The sequence below is a fragment of the Falco punctatus genome (assembly GCF_963210335.1).
Source record: "Falco punctatus genome assembly, chromosome: 3".
NCBI lineage: Eukaryota > Metazoa > Chordata > Aves > Falconiformes > Falconidae > Falco > Falco punctatus.
Genome location: NC_137582.1, coordinates 103,178,463 through 103,199,926, shown reverse-complemented (window position 1 = coordinate 103,199,926; position 21,464 = coordinate 103,178,463). Strand labels below are relative to the sequence as shown.

At 40.2% G+C, this 21,464-nt stretch overlaps 1 protein-coding gene and 2 long non-coding RNA genes across 4 annotated transcripts in view; 1 reads left to right on the top strand and 2 right to left on the bottom strand.

Annotated features, from left to right (window-relative positions):
- RECK (reversion inducing cysteine rich protein with kazal motifs) overlaps positions 1-15,722 on the top strand; it is a 67,787-nt gene extending 52,065 nt beyond the window's left edge. Inside the window, exons 15-22 of one of the 2 annotated variants that reach the window (XR_013927183.1) lie at positions 1,723-1,845; positions 2,354-2,525; positions 4,593-4,785; positions 6,889-7,099; positions 8,438-8,511; positions 11,942-12,097; positions 14,450-14,872; positions 14,904-15,722. Coding sequence is in view for 1 of the 2 variants with exons in the window: in XM_080381188.1 (XP_080237314.1) it covers positions 1,723-1,845; positions 2,354-2,525; positions 4,593-4,785; positions 6,889-7,099; positions 8,438-8,511; positions 11,942-12,097; positions 14,450-14,665 (1,145 nt within the window). In the remaining variant the exon portion in view is untranslated. Of the gene's footprint in view, positions 1-1,722; positions 1,846-2,353; positions 2,526-4,592; positions 4,786-6,888; positions 7,100-8,437; positions 8,512-11,941; positions 12,098-14,449 lie in introns of both variants that reach the window. The other variant, XM_080381188.1, reaches the window with a different exon arrangement.
- LOC308061354 lies at positions 10,081-14,485 on the bottom strand. Its single transcript, XR_013927185.1, has 2 exons — positions 12,955-14,485; positions 10,081-11,587 (listed from the first exon to the last, which is right to left on the bottom strand). It is a non-coding gene; the product is annotated as an uncharacterized lncRNA (long non-coding RNA).
- On the bottom strand, positions 14,810-21,464 carry LOC308061353. The gene is made up of 2 exons (XR_013927184.1): positions 20,933-21,464; positions 14,810-20,075 (listed from the first exon to the last, which is right to left on the bottom strand). It is a non-coding gene; the product is annotated as an uncharacterized lncRNA (long non-coding RNA).

The window sequence follows — 21,464 nt, the reverse complement described above, 5'->3', positions numbered from 1 at the left end:
CCACCAAAAAATCACAACCAAACAAACCACCACAAACCCAAACCCAGACATTCCACTTTTTGCCATAACTACTCATTAAGTGTGTATGGTGATTAAGACTCTATGTATTATATAATAAAAAATTAGTAGATTCCAGATCCATTAGATGATGTATTGAAAAAAAGTAATTAAAAATTATGGTCACCATGTGATCTTTTTGTAGTGACTGCATTTAGCTGGTCTCCATGTTAGTTGCAAAAAGCCAGGGTTGAGTCATAACGTCCGAACTAAAACCAAGCAGCCCTGAACGCTTCATCTGGCGCTGGGGTTTTGGTGCTGTGCCCTGACGCCGGTGAGCGCGGTGGCTCCTGAGGAAGCTTTGCTGTGTGCACTCTTTGCTGGCGAAAGCCAACCCTTGCAGAGTTGCCACGTGGTCCCTAAGCCAGGTACTCTTGACTCTGAAGAATCATCTAAGAAATCCTGTGTTCAGCATTATAGTCAAACCTTGGAAACTTTTCTTCTTCCCTGCTGACAGATTCATCTTTCTTCAGTAGTGCTGTGGCTTAAACGGAGCTGCTTGTGCTGCAGAGGCTTTCTGTCCTGTCCCCTTGCCTTCTGCCGTCCTTTGCCTGGGGTACCCCTTCCGAAGTGCTCGGATGCCAAGGGCTTTGCCGTCTGCCCCTGCACTGGTTTGCAAAACGTACATCCTTGACCTCAGCCCTTTGCAGGGAGATCAGCGGGAGCTGCCTTGCTCGCAGGCGCAGTTGGCAGCAGTGTGCTGAGGGGCGGCGTGCCTGCTGGCAGCCTTCAGCAGCCACTTCCCTGCGGCCTGAGCGGTGGGCGCCGGCGCTGGTGGGTCTCACAGGGGACATACAACACAGCAGAGGGCAGTCCTGTGGGCTGCTCACCAACCCAAACTGGAGTCGGTAAACAGAAGGAAAATGCCTGTTTGCAGTGGGATTCTTAGATCGAGCTGTGAAAAGGTTGTAACTGAGAAACGGCGAACGCGGGGCAGGTTGCTCGGCCGCTGGCGGTGGTGGCCGCCGTACTGAGGGCTCCCTGCTGGGGCCCGCTCACCCGCGCTGGGACCTCTGGGCTTCTGCTCGCCTCGCTGCAGTCTTGCTTGTCCCCTGCCTTGGACAAAGCTGTGTCTGCTTGTGGGGGCTGAAATTACAACTGGAACAGGTGTAGCAAAGCAATAAAGACCAGAGCGACGCGTTGGCACTTCTCACCTCTCGGCAAAAAGTATGTGCAAAGGAGAGAATTGCGCCACAGAGGGGTGTTCGTTATCTGTAAGATTATGGCTGACAGCAGTCTTACATAAAATGAGTTTAGGAGAACGTATCTTCACAAAAGCTTTACCTTTAAAAAGATGTAGAGCTTAGTAACTAGGATTTATCAACCACTTTTACAGCTTTATGACCATATTTCTTTTTGCAGCTTTAAATTGTTCTTAAAAAAAGAAAAAAGCAAATGCAACTTACACAGGCTTTGAAAGTATAAAGTGCTTGTTTCCTTTTTTAACTAATTAATCAAAAATGCATGTGAACAGACTTCTTCAAATGAATAAAGCAAAACTTTAAATCCAAAGTAGACATTTCAGTGGGAAAATAAACTGGATAAGGGAAATTACAGGAACAATTAATAATGAAAATGTAGTATCTGTGTAAAACACATGAGTATATAGTCTTCTGGTCTATTTGCATTAATTGTATGCATTTACTTAATTTCTTTTATTTTAAGGCCATGGAACATCCTTTAATATAGATTGTAATGTCTGTTCATGTTTTGCTGGAAACTTGATATGCTCTACGCGTCAGTGTCTAACTGAGCATAGTTCAGAAGACGAACGTCGGAAGTTTACAGGTAACTTTCCAAACTATGGAAACTGTAAGCTTAATACTCTTAGGGCGAGAGTTAGCTTCTAAATTCCTTCCACAGTATTAACAGAAAATATCTGATAATTTGTTAGTAATATGTTCTTTAAATCAGTTGTTTTTCTGATGTCCAACCAACATACACCTTTGGAAAAAAAAAGATCAGTACTGAAAAATAGAAGCTCAGGTAATATGTAAAAATAATAAGTAGAGATGACATAGTGCCACTAGGGACAAGAGAGGGGTAGTTTGGGGGGGAAATGGAGAAAGCTGAGTCGAGGCAGCAAGGAAGCAGTGCACAAACCTGCCCTCCTGCTGCTTCTGAGTGCACAGGTGCAGTGCCGCATCGCTGAATTACAGGAGGGAGGACGTGGCTGAAGGTATGGCACATCTTTGCATTTGCTGGAAGGCAAAGATATCCTAGTGTCTTCTTGTGTATCTTCTGCCTTAGAAAATAAGAGTGCACCAGATTCCTGGTTTGTGTGTTGCATTTACAGGTTTGCCGTGTAACTGTGTGGATCAGTTTGTGCCCGTCTGTGCTCAGAATGGACGCACGTATCCAAGTGCGTGCATAGCTCGCTGTGTTGGGCTCCAGGACAATCAATTTGAATTTGGATCATGTCTTTCCAAGGACCCTTGTAACCCTAACCCTTGTAATAAAAACCAGAGGTAAAAGCACAATATGTTTTAAAGCTTTTCTTTGGCATCTTCTACTCGTAAAGCAGATAACGCTTTTTCTTTGAATGTGTTGTGTATTGTAATAACGTTCTATGTTTTGGGATACTCCAATAAAAATAACTGTTTGAAGTAGCTATTTTTTATTTATCATAGTTAGTAATGGACTGTAATAACTGTCAGTGCTTGGTTCTGTTTATGTAATACTATATTTTTTAAATCCATTATGCAGATCTCTGTTCTAGCAATAAAGAGAATTAATGTACACTTTCAAAAGTGGAGGAATCAAATTTTGGTGAAATGGCTATAAGTGTCATTTTACTACTTGTTCCACACCTTCTTCTAGTAGTTTAAAAAAACCCACACCTGTATTCGAGAGTTGCAGTGAGTCTTGCTTATTCAGTGAATAATCTGTGCTTTTTATCTCTAAAATAGGAAAATATCAATCACTTCAGGACACTTGAGCTTCTTTTAGACTGATATCTTGTGAAAACTATGCCTGTACAATCTCTGTTTTTTCAGTGTCAGAAAAAGCAAAATCTGTATAGACAAACATGAAAACAGAACCCATGCTCTGTACTAGTGTCAGGAAAAAAGAAAATCGGGCCTTTCTTACAGAAATCAAAGTCTGTGGCTCATAATACTGGTCTCTGTCTTCAATTTTCTCAGTGTTGTGCAATACTGCAGTCTCCTTTGAATTTGTACATTTTTCTGTTTTGAAAGAAAGCCACCCTAAGTTGTGTAATACTGTGCTTCCGTGAAAACTGATTATAGCAATTTTATTTTTTTCCTTTTTCTGCACTTTAAATGGTTTCATGCAGAAACCTGCAGAGAAAACCCTGTGGCTTTGTACTGTAATAGCCATTATGGCATTGAAAATTAGAATTTCAAAGGTGCATTGGGGATGTATGCTTTTTACCTTTCTGATTTGGAAAGTATAGAGAGGTTTTTCAGTTCTACAGAATACTATTATGCTTAGAACCGCCACTTGTAGTTTCAGTAAAGGACTGAAGTTTCAGTAAAGCAGTATGTTTTTCTAGGTCAGCTTGATAATGTAGCATAAACTAACCATGCTCATTTTAAAACATTACTGAAGCACTTAGAATCTGTTTAAGATCTTACATTCCACTTGTAAAGTGTTTAAATGTCAGAATTTCTGAGTCTTCCCTAATATGGGAGGAATATGTGTAATGCATAGGACAGCAGCGCTCAGAGAGAATAGGGACGTATTGTACATAATCCAGTGGTAGCCTTGTTGTCATTTGGAGGAGGAGCAGTTTGTTAAAAAAGCCATTTGACTTTTCATCAGCCCATTCATCAAACTGTTGGCTGGCATTTCTCTAGCACAGGGATGTCTCGCAGGGCATATGGCAAATGTTTTGCACATAAGTCCTTGGAAGTTATATATTTAATAGAAAGGAGAAAGAATTTCTGCGGTTGATTGCTCTTCACTTACCTGTGAAGGCTTGAGAGGGATGACATGCCAAAAAAGGGAATTGTGTTAATACTAGATTCTTCCCTGGTTTGCAGTCATCCCCAAGATGGGATGGGATGGGATGTAATGTACTGAACCAACAAAGCTAGCATCCAGTTAGGTATCTGTAATTGAAACCATATGAGCTTGTAAGTCTTGTGTTCACTACCTCCCCAGGGAAGGATGAGGCTAGACCTCTGCAATACAACCTCTTGCAGTTGACTGCTTTCATGTTTTCTCTAGTTTTCCATAAATAGGCATTTACAGAATGAAGCTTGGGAGTAGGTAAGAAGTTTATCCAAGCCTTTCTCAAAAATCCTTTGGAAAATACGTGGTAAAAGATAAATTTGACATAAACGTTCACATATGTTGACTAAACATGGTGCAAACCAGTTCCAGGTTTGTGATGAGACCTGAAAGCGGCTTTTCAGAATCTTTTACCACTTGTATTTCCTGGAGCTCTGCTGAACCATAGTTAGCTCTAAAGCGCTGGAGAAGATTTCACTGCAAATATTTTCCCTGAATATTTTGAGACTTATCAATTCCATATCGTGTACAGGATTATTTTTGTTTATTACTTTATGCAGGTGCATACCAAAGAAACAAGTTTGCTTGACTAGTTTTGGGAAGTTCGAATGTAGCCAGCATGAATGTGTGCCAAGGCAGTTAAATTGCGACCAGACGCGGGATCCTGTTTGTGACACAGACAATGTGGAATACAGCAACTTGTGTACTTTGTACCAAAAAGGAAAAAGTTTGGCATACCGAGGACCATGCCAGGTAGGAAGTGGTTCTAGCAATAAATACCAACTCATCTTTTTCTTTAATGTTCAAGTTTTTTGCAATATTCTGCTTTTTATAGCTTACAAAATGTTTTAATTTAAAGTAATCCTTTAAAAATGTAATTTTAACCAGTATAAAAAATACTCTTTCAAAATTATATTGAGAATTTTGTCAGTCTCTGCTTTAGTGAACAGCTGTCTCCAAACCAATCAAAAGCTTTATTTATGCTTTCTTGGGGATAGTACTTTGATATTTATGTTAAATCTTCCTCTATTTTTCACTATTAAAGCTTGCACCGAGATATGTTTGCAGTAATTGGTTGCAGTTCCTTGGTTAGTTAAATGCTAGTTTTTACCAATTTGAGTTTGGTTTATTTAAAAATTAATACCTAGTCATAGAAAGCCTTTAGTGTTTTGTGTGATAGTGCTCCAGGTTTACCAAGTTCGTTGTTCAAGATCTATTTACACCTAAGTTTTGTCGGAGACTAAGCAGTCTGTAATGTTTGGGGTTTTAGTTAACCTGGATTGAATTAGTCTTCATATTAATTCCTGAGAAGGATTAGGACTAGGTATAGTTCTTCCATCCCACGGCTCCCAATGGTGTGTGCATACAAGCTGTTTCTATCGCTTTACAAGGAAGGTCAGAGCTAATCTGAACAGAGTTGCTGGCTTTACCATTGATAGGCTGTTCATCTCCAGGTTTTTCTCAAATGATGAACATCGCGACCTTCTCTTGATCTCAGCTGATGGATATCCCTAGCAGTACAGAACATTTTTTCAGGGTTTTTCTGTATTATGAATGCTATTGCTCTTTTAACCTACTTCTAGTTTCTGCCTTTCTGTCTTTATACCTTACTTCTCTTGCCCTTTTTCAGCAACCTCTTTAAGTACAGATAATTCTCATTGCCCATCAGATATCTCATGAGACACTCAGAATGTTCAGCCCCTGAACAGTAAGAATCAAAGGAGTATTGCATGGCTGGATTTTTTTTTCTCCAGCAGTCGTGTGCCTAGTTGTATCCATGTTCGTAAGTTTTGGACAGTGGTAGCTTTACGTTTTCATTCTTGCTTTTACAGGGAAGATGGCTGCAAGATAGGAGACTATTTGGGGTGCTTGCATTTACTTGTCCTTTGTCTGTTTTGTTGGCAGCTTAGGTGTGTTATATAGAAACTGTAATTTTCTTGTTGTTTTAGAGGATATACAGTGATCATATAGCTATGGTGACTTACTAGAAATCTTCGTTAGTTTAATAAAATGCTTGGACCTTAGCAAGAAATTATGAACAGAGTTGCATCATTTCACAAGACTTTGGACAAAAGTATTACTTACCTTGCCTGCAGAGAGTCAGCAATTCCATTTGTTCCTGTCATGAAGCTTAAGTTTATTGGTATTTGACCCCTTGAACAGGTTGGATTAATGTATGTACACAGGGGGATAGGAAGAAACTGTATTACAGTTTTCTCTGATTCTTTTTTTACACGTGTTTGAATCAAATAACATGTTGAGAGAAAATGGACAAAATAAATGTATTTTTATAGATTTAAAGCTCTCAACAGTATATTTTTGACAAAGGTGTCTAGTAATGGATTTTATTCTTTTGAAGTAAATGTATACGTTTAGCTTTTCAAGTAATGTGTTAGAAATACATGCACACACACTAATTAAGAACATAAAAACACTGAGATGAATTAATAAACTAAGTAATTAAAATATTAATACATAAACCAGCAGTATTTTATTAATAATACTTTATGAAGTGATAAAATTATGAAAATTAATTAAGTAAGTTAATTTAAATGACATGGTTGTTTTGTTTAAGAGTTAGCACAGAACAAAAAATGTTGTTTCCAAAACATGTCTTGCTGTACATTTCTCTGATTCCAGCTTGTATTTTTCTGTTGCCTTCTTGAAGTGGTTATTCTTTGCATTTATTACCCATTCGTAAACAGGCAGGTTATTTTACTCTAGTGTCCCTGCTTCTTTGGATGTTTGACAACGTTAGCAGTGAATTTGCATTGACTTTGGTTTTCCTGATGTTAATACTGCTCTGGAGTTTCTGTACGGGAATAAATTGATCTGTGGAACGTCTCTGTGTTTCAGCCGTTTTGCAAGTCAGCAGAGCCTGTATGTGGGCATAACGGAGAAACCTACCGCAGCGTCTGTGCTGCCTACGCCGACCGCGTGGCCGTTGACTATTACGGGCAGTGCCAGGCTGTGGGCGTGCTCTCAGACTACGGCTTTCACACCGAGTGCGCCTTCGTTAAATGCCCCCAGCTTTCTGCTACGGGCTGCAAACCTGTTATTGCTCCGGGTACGTTAATTTGTCGTTGGAGTTTACTGCAGTAGGAGAGAGTCTCCAGGCCACGTGCATAAACAGGTGTCTCTTCAGGACAAAACTTACACTTTAAAATATTATATTCCCTGATGTCCTTGGGACATCTAAGAGAAAGGGTGAAGCAGAGGTTTTTACTTAGGGCTGGAACAAGCAGTATCAGGGCTCGGCTGAGTAATTCTAGGGTGGCAGGGCCTTGGCTTTAGCAGTCACGCTCCTTCGGTCTTCAGAAGCTTGCTGCTGTCGCCATCGCTGCTCCAGGAGAAGCAAGTGAGGTCTGCCGTGTCCAGGGCAGAACACTGCCCGCAGTCAGATGAGTGATCTTTTGGAAGTAGCAGCACAGATACCACACCGGAATGCCAAACGGTCATCAGAGCTGGAGTTCCCAGAAGAACAACGATGACATTTAATTGAAGACAGAGTAAGGCACTGTGTGTATTTCCAGCCCTGTGAAGGAAGAGGGCAGTAGGAATAGTTTTGCCCTTGTGCTGTTTGAACTGGGTTTTTATTGTTTTCACAAATGCCTTCTATGTGAAACAGTAGCAAATTGCAGGTAACACATAGAACAAGGAAAGCTCACTTCTTAAAAAGAAACAATTTTATCCATTTTTCTCATTCATGGGTTTGAAGAAGGGTCTTTGTGCTTTATTACATTTAACATTGTAAAAGTCACTCTGTGAATGTGAATTGTGCATAATAAGTTGGGGCTGAATTAAATACACAGTCATGGGTAGAAAGCTGAAATATTAGCCCTTTGGTTTCTGAGATGGTCAGAAAAAAAGCAGTAGAAGAAATATGACCTATTTCTCTGTTAAACACACATCTGTCAGGTCCTTTGCCCCCCCCCCCCCCCATTATATAAAGATTCTAAGCTCCAACGTGGTGTAACTGCATGGATTAATGTTTGCAGTGTGCGTAACTGGCTCCTGTCACGCCCTAGCTGTTTCAGTGCTTGAAATTCATCATTTCTGTAGTTGCATGTGCATCCATCCATCCAAAACCTTGGCTTGTGGTACAGAGTGCCTGTGGGTTTTAGCTTACAGTAATGAGTCATCTTGAAACAAGTGAAAATTCATCTTGTTGCTTCATGTTGATGGGAGTAAATGTGTGTTGAAAGATGACTGCTTTTGCATTATAAATGTCTTCAACATTAAAAAAAATATCTTAGGAGTTCTACTATCAATCCGAAACATTTACTTTGCTTTGGCAGTCTTGCTGTTTTTAGTCTCAGTTAACATTCAACTTCTGACCTCTGCTTACTTAAAAGTGAAAGGACTATTTGCTTTTATTTCTGAGATATTTCTTTTATTCACATAGGAGCCTGCTGTCCGCTATGTGCTGGAATGCTGAGAATCTTATATGACAAAGACAAGCTGGATACTTTTGCAAGGGTAAAATCATGCCTTTATGTTAAATGGTACACAAAAAGGTCAAATTACTCTATACTCTCTTCTGAAAAGTTAACACATTATAAACCAAACAATTTTTCTGTAGGTAGCATGTGATTTGGGTTTTTTTCTTTATATTGTTTATACTTTCCTTTATTTCTTAATGTCAAGTATAGAAATTGAATTACAATGGAAAGTAAAACAGAATTAGAGTAGGCACAAACAAGCACATTCAGCTTTGCGTTTTATATGATATAATAGTATAATATTATATGATATACATATAATTTATACATAATAGTAAAGACAAATGATATGGGAACTGCATCTGTCTCATGATAGTAATACACTGTATATTTATTATTTATGGCCTTTTTGTTAAGGTTATTCTGCTAGCTCAGTGTTTCCTAATGTGGGTAACTTAGCTCTGCCATTGTCTTATGTTTAAATTGGATTTGTTTACGCTCCTTGGGTTATTTATACAGTTGTCACTGATTTTGTTGCTCTTCAGCTAAAATGTTGGATTTTAACATCTCCATAAGTTAGACACCAGCATCCTGTATTGCTGCTCTTTGAAAGCCTCCAGTGTAAGGTGGATCTGCTGCTGTTGTCTACTTCTGAACGCAACATTACTAGGCCTACACTGCCCAAGGGGTGTGTAGAAGGATTGCACTTTATTGACCCCTGCTTTTATGCTTCAGTATACGGAACAGAGCAGAACACTTGATTTTTGGCATGACACCACAACAAAATAGAGTAATGACAATCATGCCTCATGAAGCAAAACAATTCATGTTTACATCTGAATGAGTTTTGTTTTTTTAAATATCAAGAAGAAAGAGAATGTCACTAAAACAGTATAAAATTACGTTAACCTGTTTATTTGTTTAGAAGTAGAGATAATTAGCTATTATTGTAAAAACATAGAAAAATTTGGGTTGAACATGACCCCTGAGGATGGTCTAGTCCCAACCCCCTGCTTAAAGCGAGGTTAACTCCAGGTTGGATCAGCTTGGCCAGCTGAGCTTTTAACACCTCCAGGAGTGGAGATGCCACAAGCTGCACACGCTGCTGGACTCCCGCCAGCTCCTCAGTGTGGCCTGGGGATGGAGCAGGGCATAAATAAAGGGGGACAGTGACTTCTGCTGGCTCAGTTCTTGCTGTTGCAGCCCAGTGTGTGGTTGGCCTTCATCTCAAGGCTGTGCTGCTGACTGGTGTTCTGCTGATTTCCCTGATTTCCCCTTAGAGATTTTGCGTTCGTGTTGTGTTGACTGGTTTTGCTGAATAGCAGTGTCTGATGGGTCATGACTGCATCCTGGAATGTCTTCCCGTTGTCATCTCTAATGGTACCAGGGACTTGGTGACCGCTGCAACTTCTCCCTTCATACCTTACAACCTGTGGTTGTGAAGAATTTTTAGTTTTAGTTAGAAGGGCTTTCTAGTTAAAGGAATTATTTGGACTTACTTAAGTAGTTATTCAAGTAGTTGGTGGTAAGTACTAAGTACCCAAATCCAGGTACTTAGTAGGTGAGAGGTGGATTAGGGTACTTAAATCGTTGCTTTTCTTCTCCCCCCCCCCCCTCGTTTTTTTGTCACCACGGTCTTCCTGACTTTCTCTTCTCATGCTCATCTAACACCACAATACACAGTCTTCAGAGTTTTCAAAACTCATATATTTATATATATAAAACAATATATATATATCTCTTTACATTTGAAATATGTGATCTCTCAAATATTCAGGCCAGCATTCTCTTAGCACATACTAGAAACTACAGAAAGTTGACTGGGGTATGAAGCCCCCAGAGATGATCTCTGAGTGTTGCAGCCACCTGGAGCCTGCGCAGGGTGTGAACTGCCCTGAGCACAGTCCGGAGCTCTGTCCCTTTGTTACTCCACTGGCAGTCAGAGGCCAGCCAGCATCTCGGTAATACCGTAGAAAATGCCCAGCTGTGTATTTGAGTAATTTGATACTTTTGTCATCTATATTTAATTAGTAACATTGATCTCCTCTGATTGCATCAATGAAACTTTAGGATTGGTGTGCAGCTCTTGCTTTTGCCAGTATACATATACATACAGTGCATACATGTATTGTGCTGGAGATGGTTAAGGCTCAGATACACAGACTCATTGCTACAATTGCTAGTGTACACTTTAACCAACCCGAGAGGGCAAGGAGTAGTAATGTGCGCCTATTTTAGTTCAGACAGGTGGTTAATTTGAGGGAAAACTGCCTCAGCTACTGAAGAGTTTCTCCCCCCACCCCTCTGGCCTTTTTTGTAAAGACAGCAGGAAAAAAAAAGTCATCTTCTACACAGAGCAAAGAAACATTAGAGATCTGCTAAAATTCTCATCTAGTCTACTAGATTTCTAATCTAAGACATAAAAATCCAAGTTTGACACTATCCATCATCCTTAAAGTATCCATGTGCTTCTGTTTTAAGACTGAACAGGGTTTGCTGATCAGTCAGCATGTCAGACTACATTTCAGCGGGGCTGTGACAGGGAAAACCCTCAGAGATCTGGTAAAAGAAGTGTCGTGCAACACCTTGCAGGTTTGGTCCATGTAGTCTACTTCGATTTCCCAGATTTCCATTTGTTAAGGTCCTGTACCAGTGGTCTTAAAAGAAACTAAGCTACAGTAGGATACAAAGAATGGATTTGCTGCAGCTAAAGCTGGAAAACAGAACAAAGCAGAATGACCAGAAGTCACAAGTATTTGTGTTGGTGGTCTATACTGTTCAGCACATGCAGAAGTGACCTCGAAAAAAAGATGAAAAACCTGTAAGGTGTGGCAGTCCTTGAACAGACTGAGCATCTACAATCAAATTGTTGTTTGTCAGATACAAGCAGCAAGCAGAACAGAGACAAGAATTTTAAGAGAAAAACACATTTACCTGGTCGTTACGTAGTGATGTTGAAACATCATGTGCTCTCACATATACAGACATGTAACTGTCTTTACAAAGCCAGAGCTCTTCATTTCTGGTGGCTCTTGAAACAGATTCTATGATGGTAAGGGAGTGCTGGCTGGTGGGGCTGCTCTGCCTCTTGTTTCCCAGCGTGCGAGTACAAGCTGCTTTAACATAACCAGTTACGTTACTTTGAGGTACATGATACACGTGCACGCTAACTATGAAGCTGGAGAACAACATGTATTGAAACCGTGGTTAATTTGAGCAGTAAATAATTTTTTTCCGCTCTTCACTTTTTTATGGGTTTGGTTTCTTTTTCAGAATCATAGAATCATTTTTTAGACTGATGTTTTAGAATCACTGAATCATTCCAGTTTTTTGCTAGCAATTAGAACTGAATAGTTTAATGGCTGAAACAAATTTTCTGACATGATTTCAAGTTGTTGAAACTGAAGAGGAGAAATGTAAGTTTGCATAATATCACTTCATCCATGAAGTTCTTTGTTTTCTTCCAGGTGACAAATAAAAAGCCTATAACCGTACTTGACGTACTTGAAAAAATCCGCCTGCATGTCTCAGTGCCACAGTGTGATGTGTTTGGATACTTAAGCATAGAATCTGAAATTGTGATCCTCATCATTCCTGTGGATCAGAACCCCAAACCGTTGCAGGTAGACCATGCTGTTATTTTGTTTGCCCGGTGTGGATTTACTTCATTTTTAGATGTGTACACTACTTTTCTATTTTCAATACAGCAGTTTTAAAATTGTGCATTCTCCTGTGTCCCAAATACATGGGGATTTCTGTAGTGACTCAAATCTGACTAGCCAGGGTTATGGATGGTAAAACGTGTCTTGAGAATTCTGCTTTTCTGGTAAGAGGCTTTTAAGTGTGGGTAGTTAGAGGGGGGAAGTGAAGGAAGGCCAAGGACAGAGCAGTATGATTTTTGTTTTAAAATTAATAAATGCAGAACTCTCGATTTCCTATGACTAAAATAACAAAAATAATTACTGAATGCCCTCTTAAATTAATACTTTTACACTCTGTATTAATTAATAGATAATTAGTTAGTAATTATATATAATTATATAAGATATATGATTATATATATAATTAATATATAATTAATTAATTAAACACATAGCTGCATATGAAATGGTACTCCTTTGTCTCCGGTGTCAGTGTTAAGAGTAGATTGAAGTATCTGTGGTATTAGGCTGAAGCACATCATGCGTATTGGTACCATATTCATACACTGTGCACATCTTGATGTTAAGGAGTCGTTCATACCAAAGAAGATCTGTTGATCCTATTCTGAGACCATCCTGGGTTTGATACTCCTTTCCACTTTATGGTAAAAAGTGCTGGGATATCCCGAAATGCTATTATGCCCTTAAAAAGGAAATAACTTTCCAATAAGCTGCCCAGTTCGCTGTGTCACAGCTAGTTCATGCTAGCAAACAAGAACCCAACACTCAGAGCACGGAACTCTAAAGGTAAACCAACAAATGCAGCTCGGAGTCCTTACGGTGTTATCTTTGGCGTAGTTCAGCGCAACAGAAGCAAGGCTTTGCTACGTATTGCTTTGTTACACCCTTGGAGCTGTTGCTTCATTTTTACTTTCTGCTTGTTAACCTGTGCGAGCAAGGAACATAATTCCTTGCCATTTTATAGTTGTTTCTAATAGTCTTGCCCAGCCCTGCTGAGAGCAGTTTATAGCGAAGTGGCTTTGCAGATCAGGTGCTCCGACTGCTTCATTCTGTTCCTGGCATGTCGGTGTGTACTGGTGTGAAATGAAGGACTTAGCTTTGACAAGGAAGGGGAGAGAAAACCTGGCCACACTCTCTCTTTTATCTTTTACAACGCAAACAGAATTCAGGCAGATTCATTTCCTTGTTTATTTTATATTGGTGGCTGCTTCCCATTTCCATTTTATTTGTACAGTCTAGTTTTGCATGCTCGGTATCGCTTCTGGGACAGGCTGAAATTACAGTGCAAGAGGACACATCACTGCCACAGACTTTGCAAGCTGCAGTATCTAACTGGGTAGGTTTTTTTCCCAGGCAGATACATTGTGTGTGTTTTGCTTGCCCATGCTACTGGAGCTACTGGCTCCAACTCGGCTCCCGCTTATGTCTCTTTCTTTAATAGAAATAATCCAAAATGTAACCAGGACTTAGGAAACAAGGTCTGAGCCCTGCCAGCCTGGTCAGCTCTCACTCCACCTGCAGCAGGTGCAGTTGGACCCCTAGGCAGAGGAGGACTCTGAACGCAGAGAGCCCCTCTGAACCGGGGAGGAGCTGCTCTCCCACTGGTGACACTGGTTGCTGTGCACGGGTTCCTCAGCTTTCAAGCCCTGGGCCTCCACGTGCGAGCTTGTCAAGTTAAAACCTCAGCCGAGGCAGCTTCCAAAGCTCTTAGTACTAAATTGATTCCTGGGTTGCAGTAGAAGGTAAGGTGGAAAAAATTAATTTTCTAACATAAATTTCTAATTATCATCATGTCAGTGGGGGAATGAAAACCTGAAAACTTGGGGTTTCTCAGGTTTTCCCATTATTTCCATTCTTCTCTTCCCTGCCCGTAAAAGAAATCAGTTTGCCCTGATTTAGAAGAAAAATCCCAGTAAGATGAAAATCCTGGTTCTTCCACTGTTGCAGACTTCAAGGCAGTATCCTGCTTAATCAGGAAGTCAGCCCTCAGTTTTAGAGATACTGACTTCAGTTATAGGTTACTGTGAGATTTTTGGCATGGGCATTCAAAACACATTTTACGTAGCTTCCTTCCTTCCCTTTTGCTACTACCTGGGGCTTCCACAGCAGTTTTCATAGTACCAAAGTCTATGATAAGAGCTCTGATATATTTTCTAGGAAACACTCCCAAAAGTTATATAACTCTTATGTGCTGATGGGAATAACTCTGATTTCCTTTCCTGAATTTTGCTATCTAGCAACACTTTTGCATTGGCATTTCATGTGGCAAGAGGAGAACTAATAACTTCTTTTTTTTTTTTTTTTTTTTTTTAGATTGAAGCCTGCAATAAAGAAGCAGAAAAAATAGAGTCACTGATAAATTCAGACAGTCCAACATTAGCATCACACGTGCCGCTGTCAGCTCTAATTGCATCTCAAGTACAAGTTTCATTGAGCATCTCTTCACCTTCTGTTAAAGTGGTGCCTGTTCTGCACTCCCTGTTTGTAAGCCTTTTATTCCCCTTGTCAGCATTAATATATTATATATAACTGCTAAGAAAATATACATGAGTATTGCAGTGTTTTATATTGTGAAGGACATTCAGAATTGTTGATCACTGAAACAGAAAACAAAAATTGTAGAAGATTTGATAAACTAATATTTTTTTTCAATGAAGAACTAAAAGTATTTGGAATAATGTGAAAAGATTATTCTTTTATTCATTACTAGTCAGATGAAAGTTTCAGCACAGGTAGGTGGTTTTCCATTCAGTTTCAGCACAATTAGGTGGTTTTCCATTGATCTTGGAAACATAAAAATACTCTCAAAGGATCCGACACAGATTTACGATTTTTGCAAGAAGGGATCTTACAGGGTTTTTATCTGCAATGAACAAAATAGTGTTTCAAATTTATTGAAGAATGTTAACTTTGTATTGTTCAGATGTGTATCAGTGACAATGAAATGCTATTTTAAACATCATGTTTGGAAGAAAAAAATTGCTGCTACTTAATTACCTTACCAAAAATTTAAGAGTCTATTCTCATGTAAATATGCTTTCATATTTTATTATGAAGAAAACTAACTAGCCCTGGGCCTGTTTCTGTAGACATCTTTACTTGGACTAGTGAAGATTGGCAGGACACTGGGCTCAGTGCGTGTAAAATGACAATCAAGTTCTATACTAGTACCTGACTTCAATGAAGAAATATGTTCTTTTTATAGTTTTGTACATTTCAGAATCTCATATTGGATGCAAATATAAAGAATCTCAGTATCTATATTTAAGTGTCATTTAAAATATTGCAGTATTTGCATGTTATCTAATGAAATTTATACTTCAAATGTTTATACAAACAGTATGTTTTATTACTTATTGTATTTTATGCACCTGACCTTAGTCCACATGAAGTATTTTATATCAGTATTATGATAGCCAACTTTTGAAGTATATACAGAAAAACTTATTTTTGCCAAAATGCTGAACTTTGAAAGAAAGCACTGAAAACTTTTTGAACATATATGTTGTTGTAGCATGTTTGTAGCGATTATTTTCTGCTAAATCTTTTAAATGCAAAAGTATTAAAACTTTTTATTTTAATAAAACACTTTGTCATGTGTCCTTGTATATGAATGCATGTAATTTTATAGAATTCTGCAATACAACATGTATTTTTCTTTCTCAAATCAACACAGAACTAACTGCAGTTACACACATTCATGACTCACGCAGTTTAATGTTTCCAAATGAAGTACATTTCAAGGGGGTTCAGGGGGTGGGCTGTGGGGTTCTTGACCAAATCTGCGTCACGTACATGTAAATCTATGCCATGAGTGTCAGACTCGATGAGCGGTAGAAGAATGCAGATGTCTTCGTGGGACCCTCCTGGGTAAGGTTATAGGTATCCTCAAGTTACATTTAGAAGAGACATCTCTCACCTACACCTGTGAAACTTGCACAAATGATAAGGACAGTATTATAATAATATAATATATTGTATATTATATATGATATAATAATATAACATATATAATTTTATATGATATAACAGAAATATAGTAATTTGTACTTGGACTTGAAGGTTCGACCTCCTCCAGAGCAAACAGAGTGACTGGGTGCGTGTGCTCACAAGCCCACAGAGTGAGTTTCTCTGACACCGCCATCAGCTGCTTTTCCAAGCACGTCCTTGTTGTTTGTTGTCTCTTTGTGAGTGAAGAGCACTTCTGTATTTTAAGTGCAGTTGTGCTGTGCGTGGAGTTCTGAGCACTTCTGCTAGACGAGTACAAACGTAGATCATCCTTGGAAGTGTTCTTGCCAAATAACATCAGGAAGACTCATGCACATAATCATCAAAGTCTGGATACAAAAAAACTTGCCCATCTGTTTCTGAAATTTCTTCTGTGGATTCTTTAGAAAGTTGGACACGAGTACAATGAATGCATTTGAAAAGCTTTTTGAATTGAAATGGCTTAGATGATCTCCCCAGAAACTGCAAACAATTCAGGTGGTTTAGTGAATTCCTTGGTTTTTCCAAGTCATTAGCAAGTATCTCTTCAACATGTAGCCTGTTAGCTTGCTTAGCATTTGGCTGAAGCAATCCATTGCCTACTAAAATGAACAGAATTGTTAATGTCTTAAGAAAACAGATGTGTGCCACACCGGTAAAACTATTAGTGGGGTTTTTTTTTCCCACCTGTGAAGATTTTCTCAAATGAAAGGTAATACCAAAAAAAGTTACCTCGATTTGCATGATGAATCTGGAAAAAAAAAAGAATTTAAGCCCAGAGATTTTTGAATTCACATATGAGTGTCCAGTACTTGCTAGAAAAGAATGGAGATTTTGAGTGGTTATGTTAAATATTTGGTGATGCCTTGATGCAACAGAAGTTTAATGTTGTTGATTATGTGGGAGCCACTGGGCATTTCCATTTTGGCAGAGCCATAGTTAATTTGTATTTATGAATTATTAGTCTTACTGTTTTTTATTAGCTGATTATTTTTTTATGTGTTATTTTAATGTATTCCTAAATTCCTGAACCTAAGTCCAGCATCTGCAGTGTACTGGGCTTAGGTTCTTTTTGCTGGATGAACAGAAGTACTTTAACAGTTAATGGGTTTTCTCAAGACCTCGGACTGCCTCAAGGGAATGAAGAAACTATTTACTTACGGGGTTTGAATCCGATTGAATTAGGAGAAAAGATGGAAGAAACCAAGCCTGGAGTTACTCACAAGTCAGGAAATTTGAACCTAATAGGGAAAATCTGATGCAGGTTCCAGAGGAGTTTTCCCTCTAAGTGCTGATCACGTTCTGTCCCATCTGCGTGGGAATCTGGGGCCACTTCAGCAGAAATGGTGACAGCACAAGGGCACTGCAAAGCCGCACAAGCCTGGTTGTTGCTTTTGTAACAGGACCCAGCTGAAGCATTTACAAACCATCATTTTTTTGCCTGCTGAACACCAGAGGTGACATCGGTAACTGGCTCCAGAGGGATGTTTCCCTTCTGCTTCCATTAGTTTAGTTTGGCTGCTGTCAGCGGGACAGGGCGCAGGGGCTGCAGCAGCACCCGCGGGGATGCACTGCCAGGGGCTCAGCTGCGCCGCGGGCCACAGCCTGCCGCCTCGCGCCTGGTGCCTGGTGCCTCACGCCTGGTGCCTCGCCCTGCTGCCAAATTTCAAGCCCAGCAGGAGCTGGGATCGCTGGATTTCAGAGACCGCAACAGTCGGGTCTGCGAGAGGGCACGGGATGGGCGCTCGGCCCCGCCGTGTGCCGCCAGAGCTGCGCCGCTCTTCCATGCTCCGGCCTTACGCAGCGTGACGCTACGTCAGTGCGTGGACAGCTGTGTGAAGGGCTCCGGGCTGAATGGCACTGCCAGCGGTACAGCCTTGCTTCTATGATGCTTTCCCAGGTCTTCCTTCCACACACAGCGTGCGGCAAAGCTTTTCAACACTGTCACTAATTACAGCTGACCAGAACTATGCCGTTATATATGAGCACAGTTCTGATTATTATATACAGATATATACATCACATCTATGAACCTATACATGGCTTTCCAATTTGTTGTATTGACAGACACCTGTTAATCAGATCTCCATCCATTCTTAGAATAAATATATCTTCCCTCAATGTATTCTCAGATTTGCCCTCCTCAAAGCCAGTTTCTGTTGGGTTTGGCCAGGTGCAGCAAGAAATAACCTGAGCCGAAGGAGGTGGTGCTGGTTCAGTACGTCATAATCTTACGTGCTGTAAAGAGCCACCCTTGTGTTTTGGCAAATGCTTTCTGTTGGCTTTGGCGAGGTTTCGTAGTTTACTTCTTTGTGCTTGGATCCAAGCATCAGCTGCAACATATGCAAAGGTTTTTAATCTGGTTCTTCAGTTCTGCTGCTCCTTCTAAGCTAGCATTCTTCTAAAGCACTTCTGAGCAATCCGAGCAGGTGATGTGATTTTGTTAGCAGGTCAGGACACACAGCAGAACAGGACATTTCTTTGCAAAACCTTCTCACTAGTGCTAGCGTGGTCAGTTTCAAACTGAAGCCTCCTCTTCAACTCGGCGATCCACAATTCTGCACGGCTCGCTGGCAGTGGACTGAATGGACAGGTTATGAATACTGTTTGGTGCATAAATTTACTTTTTAATCGATTTTTGAACTGCAGCAGCAGGAGTAACATCAGTAAATATATATAAGGATGTATTGCCATGCACATATATATATACACAGCTATATAAACATATATGTGTATAAGTACATTTATCTCACAGTGCCCTGTGTCAGGCTCTGTATCACCCTCTTCAAGAAGAGCACATTTGGCCATTGCAGATAATTTAGCAATTTATTTTAGCAAAGAATCCAAATTTTGGGTGTTAATACTTCTAAAGTTGAATATCAAGTACAACATGGCAATCAAAGCTGCAGGATCCAACTGTGTGATTTTGTTATGTAATTTATACATGGTGTTGCCTAACTGTAAGTGTGCAAAAACACTGAAAAAAATGTCCCTGGCTTGTTGCATTCTGAAGTGCACCTCTCAGCAGCCATCCCTGTTCCTGAGTCAGGGCAAGCGCAGCAGCAGCTCCTGCGCATGGCGCAAGGGCCGCCCTCAGCAGCAGCAGCAGCTGCTACCAGCTGCCCGCAGAGGTTCAGTCCCTCCGGCATAAGTAAGTTTAAGTATTTCTAGCCATTAATTCCGTGCAGAAACTGAGCTGCTGCTGGCAAGGCTGTGGTTGTCCTGTTCACTAGCAAGGACAAGGGCCGTGGGCACCACCGGCTCCTCCGAGCGACCACTTCAGCCAGACCCGGCACAGCTTGGCCACAGCACAAGGTACCACAAGCGGCTGGTTCTATGCTGGAAAACAAACTGTGTCACAAACACACTCTGTGCATGTGTGAAACCTGCCAGGTTGTGCATTTTGCTTTTTTTACCAGACCTGAAGTGGCAATGCAAAGTCTGGCCCAGCATCTCATGGCTGCAGTGTTTCAAGTGCTGCTCATAGCCCCAGTGCTGCACTTGCTGCACACCTGGACCACGGCTTTAAGAGCTCACTCAGGACCCAGATGAAATCAAAGATGATGTCAGAAACACAAATACACATTTCAAAACTAGAAAATAGATAAAGCTATGGTATTTTTAACTCAGTTTAGCTAAGTCAGGTTAGCATAGTCATGAAGACAGAGTAACTTTGGTTTTACCTTCCCCAAGTAATGCAGACAGGATGCATGTCTCACTTCCAGGCTGGTCTAGGAGCCTCGGAGCCTTAACTCCAGCGCTGCCTGCACAGTAGTAGCACCCTCTGCAGTCCTCAGCACGGAAATCGTCAGTGTCTGGGCAAGGAACAACAGAGCTGGACAGAATATTGCATTCCAAAAATTATCAGATGTGGCCTTCTCTGTGCAATGGAAAACCTGCGGGGTCCGACTTCCTGGTCCCATCAGTCTCATTTGACTGAAACCCGATTTTCCTAAAGGCACAGGATACAACCATAAAACCGTGAGTTGGCATTTACAAAGCTGTTGTAACTGAATTTTCTAGGGTAGTTTCTTGCGTTTTTTTTTAACTCCCCAAAAGAAAAATGTTATTTGCAATTGCAGATTATTTCTTCAGCTTATGGTTAACAGAGTTATGCACTTGGTACCGCGTAAAAGTAAATTATATGCCATGTCCCTTAACCACTCCTTGTTGCTGTGTGCTTTTTTGTAGCACAGTGAAGACTATGGGCACAGCTGGGAAAGTTTGAAAAGTTGCTCATAGGGTTCATTACAATCATTTTAAAACTATGAAAATAAATGGGTATCTCTTTTTCCATATTCTTGGAAGCTTTCCACAATTTCTGTTATCACGTAGCTCCCCACCATAATTTCCAATTTATTTTTGTTTTTCCCACTAGCTGCAGTAGCTGTCACTCAAACATTTACTGACCAGAACCAACCCTTCTTTCTTACACAGCACTTTTAAAAAAATAATTACAAAAAACTTTGACCATGTGGGTTTTACAGCCATTTAGAAAAAAACTGTTCTTTAAAAACAGAAATAAGTTTTTGATCTCCTCACAGCAGAGCACACTCCTCTGATGAAAATGCAACTGTGTGCGCTGCATTACTTTGCCTTACCCAAGTTAACTAACCTGCCGTTACAGCATAGATCATGGATATGCCCGCCGTAGCTGGCATGTATGTATGAGCGCTACCTTTTCAACTGGGTGTACACTAGTGTTTACAGAAATGTTTTATTACCATAACAGCTCTTTTCCTGTATCCCATTAAATTAATTTGAAATTTGCAGAATATTTAAATAAAAGCAAGACACCTATCATCTTACCTCTGAACTTCAATCTGTAAATTGGGGTGTTAGCATCACTATTTCTCTGTGGTTGGACAGCACGGCATATTCTGCTGCTGAATCCCATGTTGCAAGTCACAAATTACATTCTCCAAGTCTTTTTTGGTTTTGTTTTGTTTTTTCTGTCCTCCAAATGAAACAACTGCCATGGTTTCACCACCTTCTGTTTGAATTCTGATGACAGATGCAGACTTCCCCTGCTTATGATACCCTGTAAAGAGAAGGAACTCAGCTATCCAAACTTGCAGCGCTTGTTGCAGCCCACTGGCAATTCGTAATGTATTTAAAACATGGCATTGCAGTAACAGATACCTACTTCTGTGTAGTACAAGGTTTGCTCTCATTATTTTACGACTAATTAAACCATGGTATTAACAGGGTATATAGAGTTGACTCCATCTAAGCACCCCAACCACAATCTATCATCTCACACATGCTCAGCTATTCAGTCAAAGCCAGTGAAATTACGGCCTCTAATACCACAACCTGTGTTAGTGACTAAATACTGCCC